Raw genomic sequence first — 20064 nt, forward strand, 5'->3', positions numbered from 1 at the left:
CAGAAGCTTTGCCAATTATCTATGAAGCCCACCTCATTTTTTGGACACCACTCAGACAGCCAGCAATTCAAGGAGAACATGCGGCTAAACATGTCACTCCTGGTCTGATTGGGGAGGGGCCCAGAGAAAACTACAGAGTCCGACATTGTTTTTGCAAAGTTACACACCGATTTAATGTTAATTTTAGTGACCTCCGATTGGCGTAACCGGGTGTCATTACTGCCGACGTGAATTACAATCTTACCAAATTTACGCTTAGCCTTAGCCAGCAGTTTCAAATTTCCTTCAATGTCGCCTGCTCTGGCCCCCGGAAGACAATTGACTATGGTTGCTGGTGTCGCTAACTTCACATTTCGCAAAACAGAGTCGCCAATAACCAGAGTTTGATCCTCGGCGGGTGTGTCGTCGAGTGGGGAAAAACGGTTAGAGATGTGAACGGGTTGGCGGTGTACACGGGGCTTCTGTTTAGGGCTACGCTTCCTCCTCACAGTCACCCAGTCAGCCTGCTTTCCCGGCTGCTCGGGATCTGCCAGGGGGTAACATCATGAACAAAAAAGAACAGGAACAGGAACTTTTGTAACTTTTATAACTTTTGAACATTTGTACAACATTTAATTTCTTGAGTCAGTGCATTCCAAAGCTTAACTTCATACACAGAGGGACATTTTTGTTTCATAGTAGTTTGTGAGTACATAATCCGACAGTTACATTTTCTTCTATGGCAAACCGCCTGTGTAACAAAACTGAATAAATTTTGGACTTCCTCTGTTAAAATACCATGTTTTGCTTTTCACATAAGTGCAATTTTTTGAGTCAACAATATCTTTAATTTTAACTGATTGGCTGCAATAAACAGATTGTTAGTATGCTCTCTGCAACTTTTTTGTTGACTATTCTAATGGCTCTCTTTTGTAGCAAAAACTGGTTTAGTGGTACTGTTATATGTATTTCCCCAGACTTCAGCACAATAACTGAAGTATGGGAGAATCAATGAGCAATACAACATACACAAGGAATTACATTCAAACAAATCTTTTACTTTAAATAAGATATCAATTTGAAAAGGTTGACTGATGTAGATGGTTTGAGTTCAAGGGTTGAGTTCAGTACTGTTGCCGGAAGTAATTGGGCGGCTTCGTTATTCACTTTGTGTTCATAAAGTATGTTATGTTCATGGAAATTTGAAGGGAGACATGGAAGCACCTACCCTAAGCATTTATTTGAACAACTCTTATCATGGCTCATACTTCGAGACCATTTCATTTAGTTATCTTATTGATGCACTGGAAACTGGACCAGATCAGAGAATGGTGGTAGTTTTATGAAACTATGGCTGAAACCAAGATTTTTTTTTTTTTTAATCATAAATGTCAATTTTGTCTCATGGGGTGATGGTTGGGGTTGTGAAATTCTTCTGGGGACCACAGACCCAAGACGCCAGATCCCAAAACATCTTGTGGAATGGTGGAGCACACAGCAAAATCACCAATGATAAATAACACTATAGACATTGTCAGTTTTAATTTAACACTGGCGATTTTGCTGTGCAGTAGATTAAGATGACTAGAAACTCTTCATATAATTTGGAATCCTGATACAAGGTTTATTACATAGATGATCAATTCAACACTTTCAGTCAATCGGACAAAATTGCCTTTTCTGTAGTAGGACCCATGGGCATGAAGACATTAATGGCAGTCTGTCATATCAGTGACCTTGACCTAAATGACTGACCTGGAAAGTTTTTCTGGAATTCACCTAAATGAGTGACACATTTGTGATAAATCAGAGAGGGAAAACTGACATTTTGACCTTTGACTCAATGTCATTGATCTCCAATGACTGACCTTACCCGAGCAATTCCAGAGCCCACCTTTACATGTGTGCCAAGCTTGGTGCAAATCAAACAGAGAAATGTCCATTTTGACCTTTTACTCCAATGACCTTGACCCTGAAAAACAGTTCTTTGTCAAATTTGACCTCAGCTGGACTAAACACCATGTTTAGTGCAAATCAAAAAGTCACATTTTGACTTTGACACAATGACCTTAAGCACAATGATTGACTTTTGGTAAATCTGATCCAGAACTCTACATATGCATGCCACATTTAGTGGACACTTTTGACCTTCATTCCGAATGACCCTTTAAAGGCAAATCTGGGATTGACCATGTCAAGTTGGGTGGAAATTGGCCAAATGACCTTGGAGGAGTAGGGGAACAGAGAGAAACACTCCTCAAATTATAGTATGATGATGCTCTGCATGTGAACACGTGCATTTTCATCATGTGTGTTCCCCACTGCCTAACCTAGTGTCTCATTTTCATCACATTTTTATTAGTTATTATTAAAACCATGGCCCTAATTTAATATTATCTTACTTTATGACGTTTCCCTGAGCAAAGTCTCACAAACGTACGTCTCGTTATGCACTCTTCCTCCCCCTCGCTCCCTCTTTCTCGCCTTTCCCAGAGTCTCTCTCTCTCATTCGCTAACATCAGCCCATGATAATCAGCCTGAAGCTAGATTCTCTATTAAATCCGTAACACTATTTCACAGCCACACAGCAATACATGGCAATATGCATACAAACCAGTCCAACACCAAATTATATTTTAACAGCCCTGTTAGAACGATTACAGCACAACCCCCGGACACACACTAACACACACGTACGTGCATGCACACGAGCTTTTATGAACACATCGACAGCCAGTCGAACAAGTCAGGAAACAAACAAGTTAGACAGCGAGATGGCGTTCAAAGTGGCGTTCCCTCAGGTTTTTATTTGATTGTTAAACAAACGCAGCATTAAACAGATGATGTAGTTTTAAATCCAATTTGACAACCACTTAAATGCAAACTGCAAAAGCAATTATCGACATCTTCATTTATTACCCGAAGCCATCAAAATATGGCCATTGGGTATTGCGTTTGTCTGCCTGTCCATCTGTCCGTGCTCAAGATAAGTCCAGTTCTATTAAATATAGGGTCTTAAAATTGACAGGGAATATTCTTGGGATACAGACCTTGGACAAGTTCAAAGATGGCTAACCTTGGCCTATTTTAAGAGGTCAAAAGGTCACATTCTGTTTCCTATTTGCATGCTATGAAACATGAAGCCTTTCAACTGTAAAATAAACTGTAATTTTCTGAATACATCATCACATATGGATACAGAAGGACCTCTGGATTAACGGTGGATTTTCATGGCCGGGTTTTTTTTTTTGTCTCTTCAGTTCAGAGCGCAGCAGAGATGCCATTTTCAGCTGCTGCCCTTCACAGCTCTGTGGCCACAGAACGCGCTGACTTTCTGATTGCTGCTGTTTGCAATTTGATATGAAGAAAATGAGAAATGAATTTCTTATTACTTAATTATTGGTTTAAAATGGCAAAACTGACTTTATAAGCTTGAAATATGATTGAATTAGTACATTTTCAGGAATATTTCAGTTCATTTTTCAGAAATTCTGTGCTGGGTGGCACAGCCAATTTGGCACAGCTGGGTGGAAATATGTAGTATCGTACGGGGCCGCCCGGCACTGCCCACCATTGCTAGAACCATTCACATCAAGATAAACTTTGGTTGGCCAAATTCAGGAAGTCGTCGGGAGCCTGGATCTTCATCTCGGTCCATGACAATTACACATCCAGACAGGCAGATTCCTCGTTCAGCTTCATCCACTGACCCACTGATTCCTCAAAGGTAACGGTACCATCTGCAAAGCCAAGGCCAGTGAACTTATCTTTGTCAAAAAAGGCACCTAGGCTGCTACCCAATGGCAGGACAGAAAAGGAGGATTTTTAAAATAATATCAGCTGGAATTTTCATTTATCTGGTAGTTTCTAAGAATTTAAATAAAGGTAGTGTTTATGTGATGTAGACAAAAGATGTAACCTACTCTGTTTTAAAAAACATACTACCTTTCTGCAGCCCATGTATGATTTTCAACTTTAATTTGGTTGTTCAGCTGTTTGGGCTGATTTCTGTCATTCAAACAAAGTCATAGTCACAGTGCTCTCAACTCGAACTGTCTTCAAAATTAGATCTCTCCACCAAAACCATCCTCTGGGCTTTACACAATGTTCACACACGCACACTTGTACCCCACAACCCGAGGTACACTATCGGCTTGTGTGTTTGTTTATGTTCCTCTGTCTAAATGGCAGCGCCATCAAACTGGAAGCCACTAATTAGAAGGTCTTAAACCCTTGGAGCCAAGTCTGGAGAAGAGAAAACTCAAGGAATTTCCTTTTGTGTTAAAACAAAGGCATTTGAAAACTCTGTTGGCCTTTGTTCTATTTATTTCTTTATGTGCTGAGCCAAGCAGTTCAAAGCGAGTGAATAAAATTGAAGAAAAAAATGACAAAAGATATTTAAATATTCAAATAAGGAGTGAAACAAGTGAAACAGCTATCCACCGTCCAATTTGTACTATGCAAAGACAAGCATTCATATCTCTTGTAGCAAAGGAAACTTTGTGAAAACTAATTAAAAAAGACCAATTAATGCCTTAGTTTTGTGCTCTGCACCTTTTAAGTACTGGATTACATCTCAAGAAATCTATTGTTGCAACCTGACAAGGTGACTAATTTATGTTTTAATTGCCTTGAAGTCATACTAGGGTGCCTAGTCCCGGCATTTGTGACAAACGACACCATGGTTTGGCGAAGTGTCCTCTGTAACAACTAAATAAGTCCCTGTAACAACTAACAACTAAGTAAAAATGGCATAAATGTAAGTTCCTGCAACAACTAAGTAAGTCTCTGAAAAAACTAACAAGTAAGGAACAACTACGGGACAGCTAAGTCCCTGTAACATCTGATAAGGAGGTGATGGTGATGGTGTAGTGGTTAAATGTTGGGCTTCAGACCAGAGGATTCTTGATTCAATCCCAGCCAGACTGGAAAATCACTAAGGGTCCTTGGGTAAGCTCCTTAATTCTCCTACTTACTCCCAGTGTATAGTGAGCGCCTTGCATGACAGCAGCCTGACATCGGTGTGCAGGTGTCTCTGTGTGAAAGGGTGAATGCAAGGCATCATTGTAAAGCACTTTGAGCTTCTGATGCTGATGGAAAAGCGCTACATTAATGCAGTCCATTTATAACTATAAGCACTCAGAGAGCGCAAACCTCCGCCAAGGCCATAGGGTCACTGATGTCACATGGAATACCCTTTGACAAAGAGACTTATTCCACGTCATTTCACGCATCTACTGTCATGTTTCAGATTCAGTGGTTAACCCTCTGGAGTCCGAGGGCATTTTTTGGACAGTTCACTCTCCTGGGATAAATGTTTTATTATTGCTGTTAACAACTCTCCCTGCATCCAAGCTACACCCCTGGTAAAAATTTGATTGAAATCCGTTGAGGATTTTTTTTTGAGTAATCCTGCTAACAAACCAACCAACCAACCAACCAACAAACAAACGGACGCAACCGAAAACTCGTGCGAGAATTTTTTGGATCGCGCCGAGTTTCAGCTTAATCGTGCGTCCTGCATTGTGCAGTCTACATGGAGTAACGAGCTGCATTTAACATCTCACGACCACCTCCTGATCAGGAATCGTATGGTCGGATGAAAATCAAACCTGTTTGATATTTTGGTCGGCTCTCTCATGTAAAGTTTTTTTTTGTGTGTTCCCTCGCAATAACCTAATATCATATTAAAGGTTCTGTGCTAGGACCAATTTTATTCACTTTATACATGCTTCCCTTAGGCAGTATTATTAGACGGTATTGCTTAAATTTTCATTGTTACGCAGATGATACCCAGCTTTATCTATCCATGAAGCCAGAGGATACACACCAATTAGCTAAACTGCTGGATTGTCTTACAGACATAAAGACATGGATGACCTCTAATTTCCTGCTTTTAAACTCAGATAAAACTGAAGTTATTGTACTTGGCCCCACAAATCTTAGAAGCATGGTGTCTAACCAGATCGTTACTCTGGATGGCATTTCCCTGATCTCTAGTAATACTGTGAGAAATCTTGGAGTCATTTTTGATCAGGATATGTCATTCAAAGCGCATATTAAACAAATATGTAGGACTGCTTTTTTGCATTTACGCAATATCTCTAAAATCAGAAAGGTCTTGTCTCAGAGTGATGCTGAAAAACTAATTCATGCATTTATTTCCTCTAGGCTGGACTATTGTAATTCATTATTATCAGGTTGTCCTAAAAGTTCCCTAAAAAGCCTTCAGTTGGTTCAGAATGCTGCAGCTAGAGTACTGACGGGGACTAGCAGGAGAGAGCATATCTCACCCGTGTTGGCCTCTCTTCATTGGCTTCCTGTTAATTCTAGAATAGAATTTAAAATTCTTCTTCTTACTTATAAGGTTTTGAATAATCAGGTCCCATCTTATCTTAGGGACCTCGTAGTACCATATTACCCCATTAGAGCGCTTCGCTCTCAGACTGCGGGCTTACTTGTAGTTCCTAGGGTTTGTAAGAGTAGAATGGGAGGCAGAGCCTTCAGCTTTCAGGCTCCTCTCCTGTGGAACCAGCTCCCAATTCAGATCAGGGAGACAGATACCCTCTCTACTTTTAAGATTAGGCTTAAAACTTTCCTTTTCGCTAAGGCTTATAGTTAGGGCTGGATCGGGTGACCCTGGACCATCCCTTGGTTATGCTGCTTTAGACGTAGATTGTGGGGGGGGGTTCCCATGATGCACTGTTTCTTTCTCTTTTTGCTCCGTATGCATCACTCTGCATTTAATCATTAGTGATCGATCTCTGCCCCCCTTCACGGCATGTCTTTTTCCTGGTTTTTTTCCCTCAGCCCCAACCAGTCTCAGCAGAAGACTGCCCCTCCCTGAGCCTGGTTCTGCTGGAGGTTTCTTCCTGTTAAAAGGGAGTTTTTCCTTCCCACTGTTGCCAAGTGCTTGCTCATAGGGGGTCGTTTTGACCGTTGGGGTTTTTCATAATTATTGTATGGCCTTACCTTACAATATGGAGCGCCTTGGGGCAACTGTTTGTTGTGATTTGGCGCTATATAAGAAAAAAGTTGATTGATTGATTGATTGATTGATTAAAGTTCATGCCAATCAGCGCACACAGTGAGTGGAATCAGGCGGTGGGAGACTGAACGTATATGCGCGCGCACACACAGTAGACAACAACAGGATTTATGACAGATGAGGGAGTTGCTGCACCTTGCACAGCTGTATGACTCCGTATGAAATATAGTTTATTTATACAACAGTGTAAGTAGCAACACCTGTTATGAATGTTTATGTTTTCTTTTTTACTGTCCTCTCATGGATCATGTTGCTGTCTGCTGTGTGTGTGCGTGCGTGCATATACATTCAGTCTCCCCCCACCTGATTTCACTCACTGTGCGCGCTGATAGGCATGAAATAAATTGTTTTTAAATAAATAAATGCTTCCGATGTGTGGTTTTTGAATGTACAATGTGAGCAGTCAGATCGCATCAGAGCATTGGGCCGTACAGTGTGAGACCATGAATCGTGCGCTCTCAACTTTTAAACCCTGCGGTTTTGTCGCACAGTTTGAACTGGAGCCAAGTACAACGATTGAAAATATCGTACAGTGTATGCCCAGCCTAAATCACAACTAAGTCTGTAAATCCCTCTGGCTTCTTCCTTGTTTCACTCAGGGTTGCCACAGCAGATCCGATGTGGATTTGCATGTTGATTTGGCCCACGTTTTATGAAGGATGTCCCTCCTGACACAACTCCACATTATACAGAGAATTGGCAGGGGCGGCTTTGAGTCAGGAGCCTTCCACACTAGAAATAAGTGCACTTGGTCACCACCCCTGCCCCAACTAATACTTAAGACAGTAAGTAAGTCTATGATTCCATATAGACAAGATGCCATTCCATCAAAGGTTACTCTGTCAGCCAAGACTGGTACCTATTTAGAGCTGAGTGAACTGGTGAAATTCAATGACACAGACAGGTTGACTGAAACACACTGAGCTACCCGTTCTGTCCTCTGCAAAAATCCCTTATATCCACATGTCCATGCCTGCATCAGCACCGTAGGCAACACCAGCAACTACCTGGTCACTCATGTACACCTGTCTGGCCTGTTACCAGTCTTTCCATGATCAAGTCAGATCTGGGAGCATGCCCTCGTGCCACATGTTGCCACTCTATGGAACCACCTTTGAGTCTAGATAGTAGTACCCCGTCTACCAACGTTTTTATGTCAGTCAACCACAAAACCATAAAACTGAACTGATAGCATGAATTGAGGAAAATGTCAAGGAATTTGATTTGTTTTTACCCACTTTTGACCAAATGACCATGGTAGGATCAGTAAGAGGTCAATCATTGGGGTGGAGGTCAAGGTTATTGGGGTTAAATGACATTGCTGTAGCCTTGACTGTCTTCATGCTCATGTGTTACAAAGTTTTCACGAATTTGTGAAAAGCTTTGTGAAAATTTGTGAGCTTTTACTTCAATGAGAAAAATGACAGTGAAAACGTGTTGGATTGGTAATTCTATTCAGCATATTTTTTTGCATATAGAAAGCAATTATCATTTTCATTCTTCTATAACACGACATGAATCAAATTGCTCAAATCATACCTTCTGTCATAACTGGTACAGCCATATCAAGTATTAATTTATTGATTAATTATTAAGTGTTAGTGACATATCATACCAGTTATGTTCTGTTGTGTACGTACAGAAAAAAGTGTTTATGAACAGTAAAATGTGATGATTGAATGTGTAAAAAAGTACCTATATACACTTTAAGTCTCATATCATTTGTATAGAGCTGTTCTGAATAGCACAGAATGAATAAAAGAGCTGAGTGTTTTACCGTTGGGGCTCTCTTCATCTATGGCAACAATGGTAGCGGGAGGACCCAACCGAGACAGCTTACATTCTGAAATAAATAACAAAAGACATAACATTAGCATTTTTGTGCAAATGATTTGGGACTGCACAGAGGTGTACGTACGTGTACTTTAAGAATGGATGGTGGCTGTAAAGAAGAGCAAATGAATGGAATAAAAGGATAAAGATGGTGGGGATTGAAAAGGAGGCGAAAATTACAGAGACAATACAGTTGTTGAAGATATGGAAAGGTCTGAGGAGAATATAAACAGAAGAGATAAAGTACATTAGAACAGATTTATATATATATATATATATATATATATATATATATATATATATATATATATATATATATATATATATATATATATATATATATATATATATATAAGTAGCAGAGGTGGTTGTTAATCAGTTTGAGCTGTTTTGGTGTTAATGAAATTAACAGCAGGTGCACTCGAGGAGCACCAGTGAGACGACACCCTGATTTTTCACTCGTTTTGTATTTGGCCAAGGTCAGTGTCACTGCTGGCAGCATGGTGCAGTACCTGCACCCTACAGAGGCTGCACAGGTAATCCAACTCTTCCAGGATGGCACATCATTATGTCCCATCCTGGAAGAGTTGGTCTCAAGAACATGGAGGAGATTCCAGGAGACAGGCAGTTACTCTAGGAGAGCTGGACACGGTTGTAGATGGTCCTTAATCCATCAGCAAGACCAATATCTGCTCCGTTGTGCAAGGAGGAACAGGATGAGCACTGCCAGAGCCCTACAAAATGACCTCCAGCAGGCCTCTGGTGTGAGTGTTTCTGACAAAACAATCACAAACAGACTTCATGAGGGTGGCCTGAGTCCTGTAGTGGGCGCTGTGCTCAGTGGCCACACCTTGGAACTCAATTGGCATTTGCCGCAGAACACCACAATTGGCAGGTCCACCACTAGTGCCATGTGCTTTTCACAGATGAGAGCAGGTTCAACCTGAGCACATGTGACAGATGTGAAAAGGTCTTGAGATGCGTTGGAGAATGTTATGTTGCCTGCAACATCATTCAGCATTACCGGTTTGGTGGTGGGTCAGTGACGGCCTGGGGAGGCATATCCCTGGAAGGATGCAAAGACCTCTACAGGATAGACAACGGCACCCTGACTGCTATTAGGTATCAGGATGAAATCCTTGGACCCACTGGCAGATCCTACGCTTGTGCAATGGTTCCAGTGTTCCTCCTGGTGCACAACAAGGCGAGACTATGCAGGTCACACTTGCCTGAGCTAAATCCAACAGAAAACCTCTGGGACTTTATGTTTTTATCCATCTGACACCACCAGGTTGCTAGGCGATGTCCTGCTCCACTTCTGGGAGGAGATTCCCCATGACACCATCAGTTGTCTCATTAGGAGCATTTCCTGATGTTATCAGGCATGCATGAAAGCACATGAGGCCACACACTACCACTTTGTACCACTTTGAGTTGCTGCAAGCCTGCAACATCCATTTTCGCTTTGATTTTTGGGGTGCATTTGAATTCAGCCCTCTATAGGCTGACAATTTTCCATTTTTTCAATTTTTCATTTCCATCAACCAATGTGGCATGTTTTCATTCCTAACACATTACCCAGACCATATCAGGAAAGATATCCAGCATGATTTGTTTCCTCCCATTTAGATCTGATGTGTTTTCGAAGTGTTTTTTATTTTTGTCAGCAGTGTTTTGGGTATATATATATATATATATATATATATATATATATATATATATATATATATATATATATATATAAAGAAATAATACAGTCAATACAGAGATAAGCATGGATTTAGATTTATTATGAAGGCAATAACAGGCATAATTGCCATCGGGAGGAGAGGAATGGAAAGGTACAGTGGTGGAATAAAATAATAGAAAATGAGTCGTGATAAGGGATTTGGAATATTACATTAAAGCGGAGGGATGGAGAGAAACAGAGACAAAACGAGGTAACGGTGTCTTAACACCATCTCTGCGGGGTTACTGGGGCTAATAAACTAGCACAGACACTGAGCACACAGTTAACAGAGGGAGGAAGAGGAGTCGCTCTTACCCTCGTATTGCCAGTCTGCAGTAAGAGTCACATCCCACCAGGAAGAGATGAAGGGCGGAAAGAAGGAAGCAGTCAAGGTAGGACAGGTAGGAAGAGGGGAGGAAACACAGGAAAACTGTCAGGAAAGATGCCAAAAATGAATTACTGGAGCATGGAAATTCAACAACCAGCGGAAACATGCTGAAGTTAATGGAAAATCGTGAAGAGGAAGAAGATCCAGCGGCGTCTATGCATTGTTGGATCTTTAAACAGAGGCTCGTTCACAGAGGAAACACAAAGGATTTTTGTTGTCTTTGTCAAGAACACCAGACAACGCAACATCAATGTAAAGCTTGAAAGGACTGTTTGGCATAAACCCACAGGAAGGCTGGAAGATGGAATATCTGCTCACTGAGAAAATAGACTTCATGCAACAATGCTTTCTATAGCCACTGTGACATCATAGATTAACTCTGGATAGTTTTCTTTCTTGCTGTGAAAAACAGAAATAAATACTTGCAAATACAAAAAAGAAAATGTTCAAAAGGCCTGAATCATTTTACATCAAAGAGTAGAAAAGGGTATTGTTTGTAGTAACGGGTAATCCTAAAGGATGGATGAGCCCAAACTGACCCCTCAAGCAAAGCGACAATCATTTCTACTGTTTATTCACTGTTTTTCTCTGTATGTACTAGATCTTGACAAATCTGAGAGGGTTGTCGCTGCCAATGGCCAATGCTGTGGCCAATGGCCAATATCGTTGCTGAGCCCAACGGCATTGGGCTTGGCAACCCCGGGTTGGTTCCCATTGCCAAGCCCGGGATTGGATTTGGCAATGGGATTTTGCCAAGCCCGTTCCCTTGGCTGTGGTTTTGCTAGATAGTGGGTATGGACAGTGGGAATCTCATTCATCCATTCATGCACGTCACTAATTACATGACTAGGCATTTGGCTACCTTAAGTGAGTCATAGTTTCTTCCACCGTTTACTTGCGCTTCTTTGAATTTCTTCACTTTGACATTCAGAGCACTGGGCAGAATTCACATTGTGTCAACACCTGCCGTGGATTAGGGTTTTGAATATTTTGCTCAAAACTGTACTTCTGCAAAATGTTGCAACTGCAGTGCGGCTACGCTAAAATACTAAATGGAGCAAAATGGAGCCTGATAATCACAAAACGAGGTTAAAATGTAACAAAATGGAGCAGACTGACCCAGACTGACTCCACATATGATTCTATTAAGTACTTTTATTTAATTATTTTTAAACGAAATGGGGACTGATAATAACAAAATGGGGGTAAAACATAATGAAATGGAGCGGATTGACCCATTGACTGAGGTTTCATCTCTTGAACGCCAGATGGCGCACCTGCCCCTACTACATGTACTGAGCGCATCTCACAAAAAAAAAACACAAAAGCCAAACAATTAAATAAAAATACTTGCTCCACTTCATTACATTTTACCCCCATTTCATGATTATCAGTCCCCATTTCACTCCATTTCGTATTTTAGTATGGCCCACTGCAGTGTTAGAAAGCAGTTACTCTAGAATATACTTAAACTTATAAAAACAATGCATTGATGATAAAAAAGTTGCACCTAGGGGTACTGTTTAGCACTTGAAAGATTCTGAAAGTGTATCCATATAAAAAAGGACTTTTCAGTGTCCATATCCTCTTCATTATTTAAAGTGTAGTTCAGGTTTGCAGTGCATTAAGAAGCCTAAGCAACAGAAGAATAGTCAGTGGTTACATCAGAGTGGAGCAGCTGGCCGGTGTGAGTGTGTGTGACCAGCAGATGACAGATGTGGATCCCCTGTTCGCCTGGCGTTTTATACTTCAGTGTAAGACGATGCCCCCTCATCTATTACTAAGCAGCCATTTGTTCTCTATGGAGCATCTCTCTCTCTCTCTTTCATATCTCCTCGTTTCTTGTCTCTTTCCTCCTGTGGCGCGTCTCGTCTGCCTTCCTCTACCCGCCAGTCAGTGTGTTTCCTCTTTCAATTCATAAAAAAATAAATGGAAAGAAGCAGTAGACAGTCTGGGCAGTAATGTAAAGTGACAGACGAACATGATGAGATGTCCGACACTAAATGAGGTACTGCACATCTTTTAAAAACAATGCTCTGCCTTTTTCAGAGATTAGATTAACTCCTTTCCTCCTCTATACCTGTAAGGAATCTAAATTAACTGTAGGCACTTAAAAAAAAGAAGCAATACGGATTATTTAGTGAAAATCTAATCGTTATCCTGCATTCAGGGTAGTGCAAACCCCTAAATCCCAATTGAATGTGCAGGTCATTTCATCAAAAATGTTAAATCTGTCTGATGTTTCTGATATTGTGCAGCCTGTATATTCAACCAAAAAAGTATAGTCCACCATACATGCATGCATCTTTCATACTATCCAGTGTCTCAGGGACCGCTAGTTGTATGGACTTAATGTTGGTGCCAACATATGTGGAAAAATATGAATTGTAAATTAACTGAAATGTCTGTTTTGACGTTTAAACCCAATTAAATTATCCTTTGCTGTATCTCAGTAACCACTGATGCTAGAGAGCAGATCCAGGCTTAAATAACTCAGGTTTATATTTGCTACAATTTAACATATTTCCTGAAAATGATCTGAAACGCCTGTTTTGAACCCCGTGACATTATCCTTTGCTGTGTCTGACTAACCACTGTGGTTATAGAGAGAATTTGCAGCTTAAATTATTCAGTGACCCCAAGTTTCTATTTGCTATAACTGAACATTTCTTCTAAAAAAAACAAACAAAAAAGACAGAAAATTGTCCATTTTAATCTTTGTCATCCAACTAAACTGATCAAATCTTGACTTGAGTCTTTCATGTGCAATTTGACAAATTGTACCTTTTTGAGAAAACCCTTTGTTCCACTCCACCCTGAAGATGGATTAAGTGTTGATGCAAAAGACAAATGTGGCAAATGAGGTCCAGGACATACAGTACTTCATCACTTGGAAATGTTCATGTATTCATCCTCTGACATTGTTGCATGTACGTCTCTCTGCCTTGTCTGTGTCTTTATGTTTATAGGTTTATATTCAGTCCTCTGTCCTCTCTGGGTAGACATTTATGTGTTATTTTGCCCGCGCCTCTTTTTGTATTTGGTGTGTCTCCTCCCTGGTTGTCGTCCGTGTGGGTTGTCCTCTGTCTATGTCTGTGATCTGTCTCTTTATTGTCTTTGTGGTAAGTCCTCATCTTCTGTCCTCTGTCCCAGTCTTTGTGGGTTTTGTCATTATATTTCTGGATATCTTCTGTGGTTTATCATGTGTAGTTTCTCTCTTTGACACTGTGTTCACTTTCTAGTTCCATGTTGGGTTTCTGCTTTTATTTCTTGATGCAGTTTTGGTTATTGTTTAGTTCTTGTTATTTTTTTGCCTCCTCCTTTAGGTGTTAGTCTCCATGCTTGTTTTTTTCACAATGTTCTCTTTTTGAGTTCTACGTTTATTTTTGTATTGTGCAGTTTTTGGATCTGTATTTTGGTTTTGTGATTTTTCTTCTTCTTAGGTTATTTTTGGTTATGGTCATACTTACATAACATGTGTGTTCAGTTTCTGATCACCTTTCGTTGTTAGTTGTCACTTGACCATTAAACATGCCACACACCTGTCCTCCATTTGTTTGAGTTTGTATTTAAGTCGCACTTGTTTCTTTGTTCATTTGCTGGTTCATTTACATTGGTCTCACTTTGCTCATGTTGGTCCCTGCTGAGTTTGTAAGTACTTTGAGACCTGTTTATCACCTCCTGTAGCAGCCATATTTAGTTTGTGTGTGTACCCCTTGATTGGATCCCTTTGTCATGTTTTTTTGGACTCTTTACACTTGTTCTTTCATGTCACTTGTTTTGAACTGTTTGTCACCATTAGAACATTAAATCACCTTGGATTTTGCAACTCACCGTCCACCTCGTTGCTGCCTGCAAACTGGGTTCATTTAGACATTGCAAAATCATAATGGACATATCTAAAAACTGGCTGTAATAGTGAACATTTGTATTTTACCGGTGGAAGAAATGGAGTTAAATGATCAGGTGTGGAGAACAAATAGACATCTTAAACATGATTCACTTTATTCATTGTGAAGATTTGGTGACAAAGCTCGCTGCGTTTCTTATTCATCTGCCACACGGGCCCTTTCGTGAAACCTGCAGTGCTTCGATCAATAGCTTAATAAGTAATAACTGCATCTGACAGGCTGAATAAGAAGAAGGTGTCGGTTGCCAGGGACAACAAAAGAAGACTCTCTGCCTGAAACTAAGGAAGACGAGAGAGGAATGACTGGGGTTTTACCATAGCATAAACCCAAGAGGCCAAAACACAACTGCAACTAAGCAACTGTCGCTGAACACCTCCAATCATGCATTTAGCCCTGCGCACACAAACACACACAGGCACACATATCCTGATGCAAACACTTGTGGTAGAGTTACCATAAAATATAAATGTCAGTGACACGCACAGCCAACTTCGATTTCACCTCTGCAGTAACAGGTGACAGCATGGCACAGGTGATGTCAATGGACTCCTTCAAACATTTGAACTCAGGAAAAGTGTCATTTCAAGAATATTTACAACCCAAATCAGAAAAAGTTAGGATGGTATGCAAAAGACAAAAAGAAACAATCAAAAACAGTGACTCTTACAATTCATTTGACTTGCCTTTCATTGCAGACAGTATGAATCCAAGATATTTCATGTTTTTTGTAGTCATCTTAATTTAATTTGTTAAATTATTATATTAAATTACATTTTTTAAATTCGTCAAAAGCTTGAACACACTTTCCCATTCAGTTGAATGGTACTGTACATCCATTCCTGCATTTCAAGCCTGGAACGCATTCCAAAAAAGTTGGGATGGGGCAATTTGGGGCTAGTAATGAGTTTAAAAGTTCTAATAAAACAGGTGATTGTAAGTTGTGAGTTGGTATTAAAGCAGTATTGATGAACGGCTGAGTCTTTGAGGAGCAAAGATGAGCAGAAGTTCAGAGTGGTTTGTCAACAAATGTGGGAGAAAATTATTGAAATAATTAAAAAAAACAATGGTCCTTACGGACTGAAAGGGGTTTGGATATCTACACAGCATAATATCATTAAACAGTTTAAGGATCCTTACCAAAAAGTAGTACATGCAAGTATGTTTCAAGTATACTTCCAGTTTACTTTTTATATACTTATCAGTACTATTTTTTGGTAAGGGGAATCTGGTGGAATTTCAGTGCATAAAAGGCCAGTGTGCAAGCCTAAGCGCCACACCCCTGATTTCTGATCCCACGGACAGCACTGCATCAAGAACCATCATTCATCAATAGCTGATATACCCACATGGGCAGGGATTATTTTGAGACATCTTTGTCCAGCACTACAATAAGGAGTTACATCAACAAATGCAACTTAAAAGTTTACTGTGCAAAAAAAGAAGTCTTGTGGTAAGAAGTCTTGTCCAGAAGTACTGATTTCAATGGGCTTGGAAGCATCTTGGCTCATCACACAGAGGACATGTGCATTGTGGTCAGACAAATTAGTATTCCAGGATTTTTTTTTTTACCAGGACACTTTGATCTGTGTCCAGAGTTTCTTTGGATACAGCTGATTAATCTTTCAAAATGATTCATGTGCTAAAACAGCACCCAACCCCACCACAAAGATCCAAACAGTTATGAAGACATGCATCTTCAATATCAGTCACACATAAGTAGCGGAGTGGTCCACAGACACATACTTTATGGATCACACACAGATTATGCTGACTGGTGAACAGTATTGACCTGCTGAAGATGCTTCCATTATAACAGCAGTGAAGAACACCACAGGCAATCCCGATCCCTCTGAGCCGCCACCCTGGCTCGTTTCCACCAAAATAATTGACTCATTTGAGAAGATTATGTTTTGGATTCAGTCTATGAATGATCCACTATGTGCCCATTTCACGGGACAGAAAAATGAGGAAGCAATTTTCAAAAGATTATTGTCCAGCTTTCCCTGGGAACAGACTGAATAATGTAAGATGTGCTCAAGTAAAATAGACTGGACAGTTTTAGTAGAACATCAGAACCTCAGAACATTTTGCAGCACATATTGTAATATGCAATAATGGTTCATACAGTGAAATGTAATGTTGGCTGTGAATGGATAATGGAAATAATTATTCATATTTTCTGTAATTAGTCATGATTAAGCGTACCTGACCCCTTGCAAATTTAACCATATTTACTCATTAAATTGCCAGATTGATGCAGAATTCATACAAAGGGATCATGTGCTAGTATCATGCGCTGCTGCATCCATCACACTACAGCATGGAAAGCGTACTGGATGGCAACCATCCAAGCAGACAACTGGACTATTTCAAGTCCTGAAAACAGTCATGTGTCTACTACAACCAGGTGATACATGGGTGTCCCCTTGGCCTTTTCCAGTTGTTGTGGTCCCACAGAAGCACACCATAGGGCACATCATTTTATACCTGCCATTTCCTCACAATGCAAGTGGTACACCTTTTGTTTGATACAAAATTGTTCCAGTTGTACCCAATAACTCCTCAAAAGGACCTAGTACTAATGACATCCAGTCACTTTATGTCACTGGATAGTGTCTAAGCCTCACAACAATACAGTAAGCCATTAAGTACCAGGACCATGAAGACTTGCAAAGGTCCTGGCATCACTAAACACCTCTACTGGGACCACATGAATCCATAAACTCTTCTCAGGTGTCTCTTGATTACCAAGATCTCCAAGCCTTACTGATATAAATGTCACTCCTGAGATCAACAAATCTGTCTCAAAATTTGACCTATTCGCTGTCCACTGATATTCGATGAAGACTTGTATCCTAGTCTTGATCCAGCACAATTGCAAACCCAGATACTCCAGCTCCTCACTGCTTTTTTAAGTGGTGCAGCCAGACCATCCATTGATTCCACAAAGGTAACTCAAGGTCAGTTAACCTCTATTTAATTTTAATTTAACCTTTATTTAACCAGGTTAGGCCCATTGAGATCAAGACCTCATTTGCAAAGGGAGAATTTACGAAGTTTCCAATCCACGTAACCTGCATGTCTTTAAATGTGGGAGGAAACTGGAGCACCCGTAGGTAACCCACACAAACATGGGGAGAACATGCAAACTCCACACAGGAATCAAACCCATGACCTTCTTGCTGTGAGGCAACAATGCTAACCACTCACTCAATGATAAAAGTAAGTCCCTTCGGCTGCTCTCTTGTTTGCACTCGGGGTCGCCACAGCAAATCCAAGTTGGATCTGCATGTTGAATTGGCACAGGGTTTATGCTGGATGCCCTTCCTGACGCAACTCCACATTACATGGAGAAATGTGGCAGAGGTGGGATTTGAACCCGGAACCTTCTGCACTGAAACCAAGCGCATTAACCACTTGGCCACCACCCCGGGCACCTAAATTGCTGGATTCCACAGCCTTCCTAAAATCCAGTCCAGGCAAGTATTAAACACAATCACAAGACATGTGGTGACGACCTCCAGGAAGATGTCAGAAACTCTACTCCTACTCCATAGAGTACCTGTGTATAGGCCAGCTATGATTCCCAGGAACTTACTGGGGATCCCACAAATTCTCAGGATGTCCCACATCCAATCAAATGAATTAAATGCTTGTTGAAAGTCAACATTGGCTGCAAAGAAGCTCTATCAGTATCCCTGCATTCAGAGAGTATTAGCAGAACAAGGAGGGGCTTGAGGGTTGATGTCTTGACGTTAAGGAAAAACTCTCCACTTGCTGACTGGCAAGTAACTGGGACTAAATCCTGTTAAGATTAATCCCCATGAGTACCTTTCCCAGCAATAAGAACAGGATAATTCCCCTGCTGTTGTTGCAATCCAAGTGATCACCCTTTCCTTTCCAGAAGGACCAAATCTGTCTCAGAGATTGAAACAAAGGCAGCAGTTTTAAAAAATTTGAATTTAAATTGCAATTGTTACCTGTGTCCTACAGATTATTCACAAAACACAACAGTGACTAAGTACAAATTGAATTTCAACACTTACAAAATAAGACACATTCAACACACCATGCACACACACTCTTAAACACTCCATCTACAGAGATGTGATGGAGGGAGAAAGAAAAACGGGGAATTATTTGCATAGTCTTGAATGAACTATTCTGTTTCTGTTTAAGTGCAATTTGACATGTGGCATTTCCAGTGGCGGGCACAGTTCAACTAATCTGATAAGAGATAATTATCAAAGCTAATGTATTTGCTATCAGTTAGGCTTTTCAGATAAGTTTTAAAACCATCATCGGACCAATTATCTTCCGATAAATTTAGTTCCGATAACTTTCAATCTGATAACATTTTTTGCATGTAAAGTGAGCAAAGTTTAACGGTCAAAAACATTTGTAAACCCTAAAATCAAACATTTTAGTCCGTCTGTTGTGTGTTTGTGGCAGACTGGCTGCCTGTCGCTTGCTGATGATGTCATCATTAAACGCAAAACGTGACTGGCTGGTCAACGCAGGGAGCATTATGGGTAGTGTAGTCCAGGTTTACTTTGGACATTACAGTGAGTGTTATCGTCCCCTCCACACTAAAACAAAACAGATTAATTTTAACATTATTTTATTTTATTTATTTCTGGCTGATGGTATAATTTAATGACCAAGACTCAGTGGGGGAGAGGAGCTCTCACAGCGCAGCTGTGTACAGAAGGACTTTTCTTCACTGTTTAGACACTGTTTTGGTAAAAAAAAAAAAAAGGATGCTTTATGTGGATTATTTCTTCAGATGAATCTCACTGAAACTAACAGGTAAGCATTTATATTTACTATGTGTCTTTTACTCTGCCAATAAATGCATTAATGGATGTATTTTGGTTGTTTAAGCCGCAGGGTTCAAAGCATGTGAAAAAAGCAGCAGCTTTTTAGTTCGTACTTGTAATACTGTGTTTTGCTTCTTTTGAAAGATGATGACAGTGTTTGGGGTTTTATTTTTTATTCATTCATTTTTTGTGCATTCTTATGTGTTTGTGATCCTTGAATTTAGCCAGTAGCAAAAAGTGAAAGTGAAACTGGTTTATCAGAAACCAACAGTATAATCTGATGTGGCCACGTCCGAATTAATACTAAAAGTTATCGGTTGTTGGTTATCTGTAATAAAGATACATTTTTTTTAGCA

General features: G+C 40.3%; 1 protein-coding gene across 1 annotated transcript in view; it reads right to left on the reverse strand.

Moving 5' to 3' along the window:
• Positions 1 to 20064, reverse strand: part of LOC117530861 (protocadherin-15-like) — a 520141-nt gene that overhangs the window by 405317 nt on the left and 94760 nt on the right. The window contains 2 exon segments of the mRNA XM_034193803.1: positions 8805 to 8870; positions 10905 to 10919. Of these exon segments, the coding sequence (XP_034049694.1) occupies positions 8805 to 8870; positions 10905 to 10919 (81 nt within the window).

This window comes from Thalassophryne amazonica, chromosome 18 (assembly GCF_902500255.1).
Source record: "Thalassophryne amazonica chromosome 18, fThaAma1.1, whole genome shotgun sequence".
NCBI classification, from domain to species: Eukaryota; Metazoa; Chordata; class Actinopteri; order Batrachoidiformes; family Batrachoididae; genus Thalassophryne; species Thalassophryne amazonica.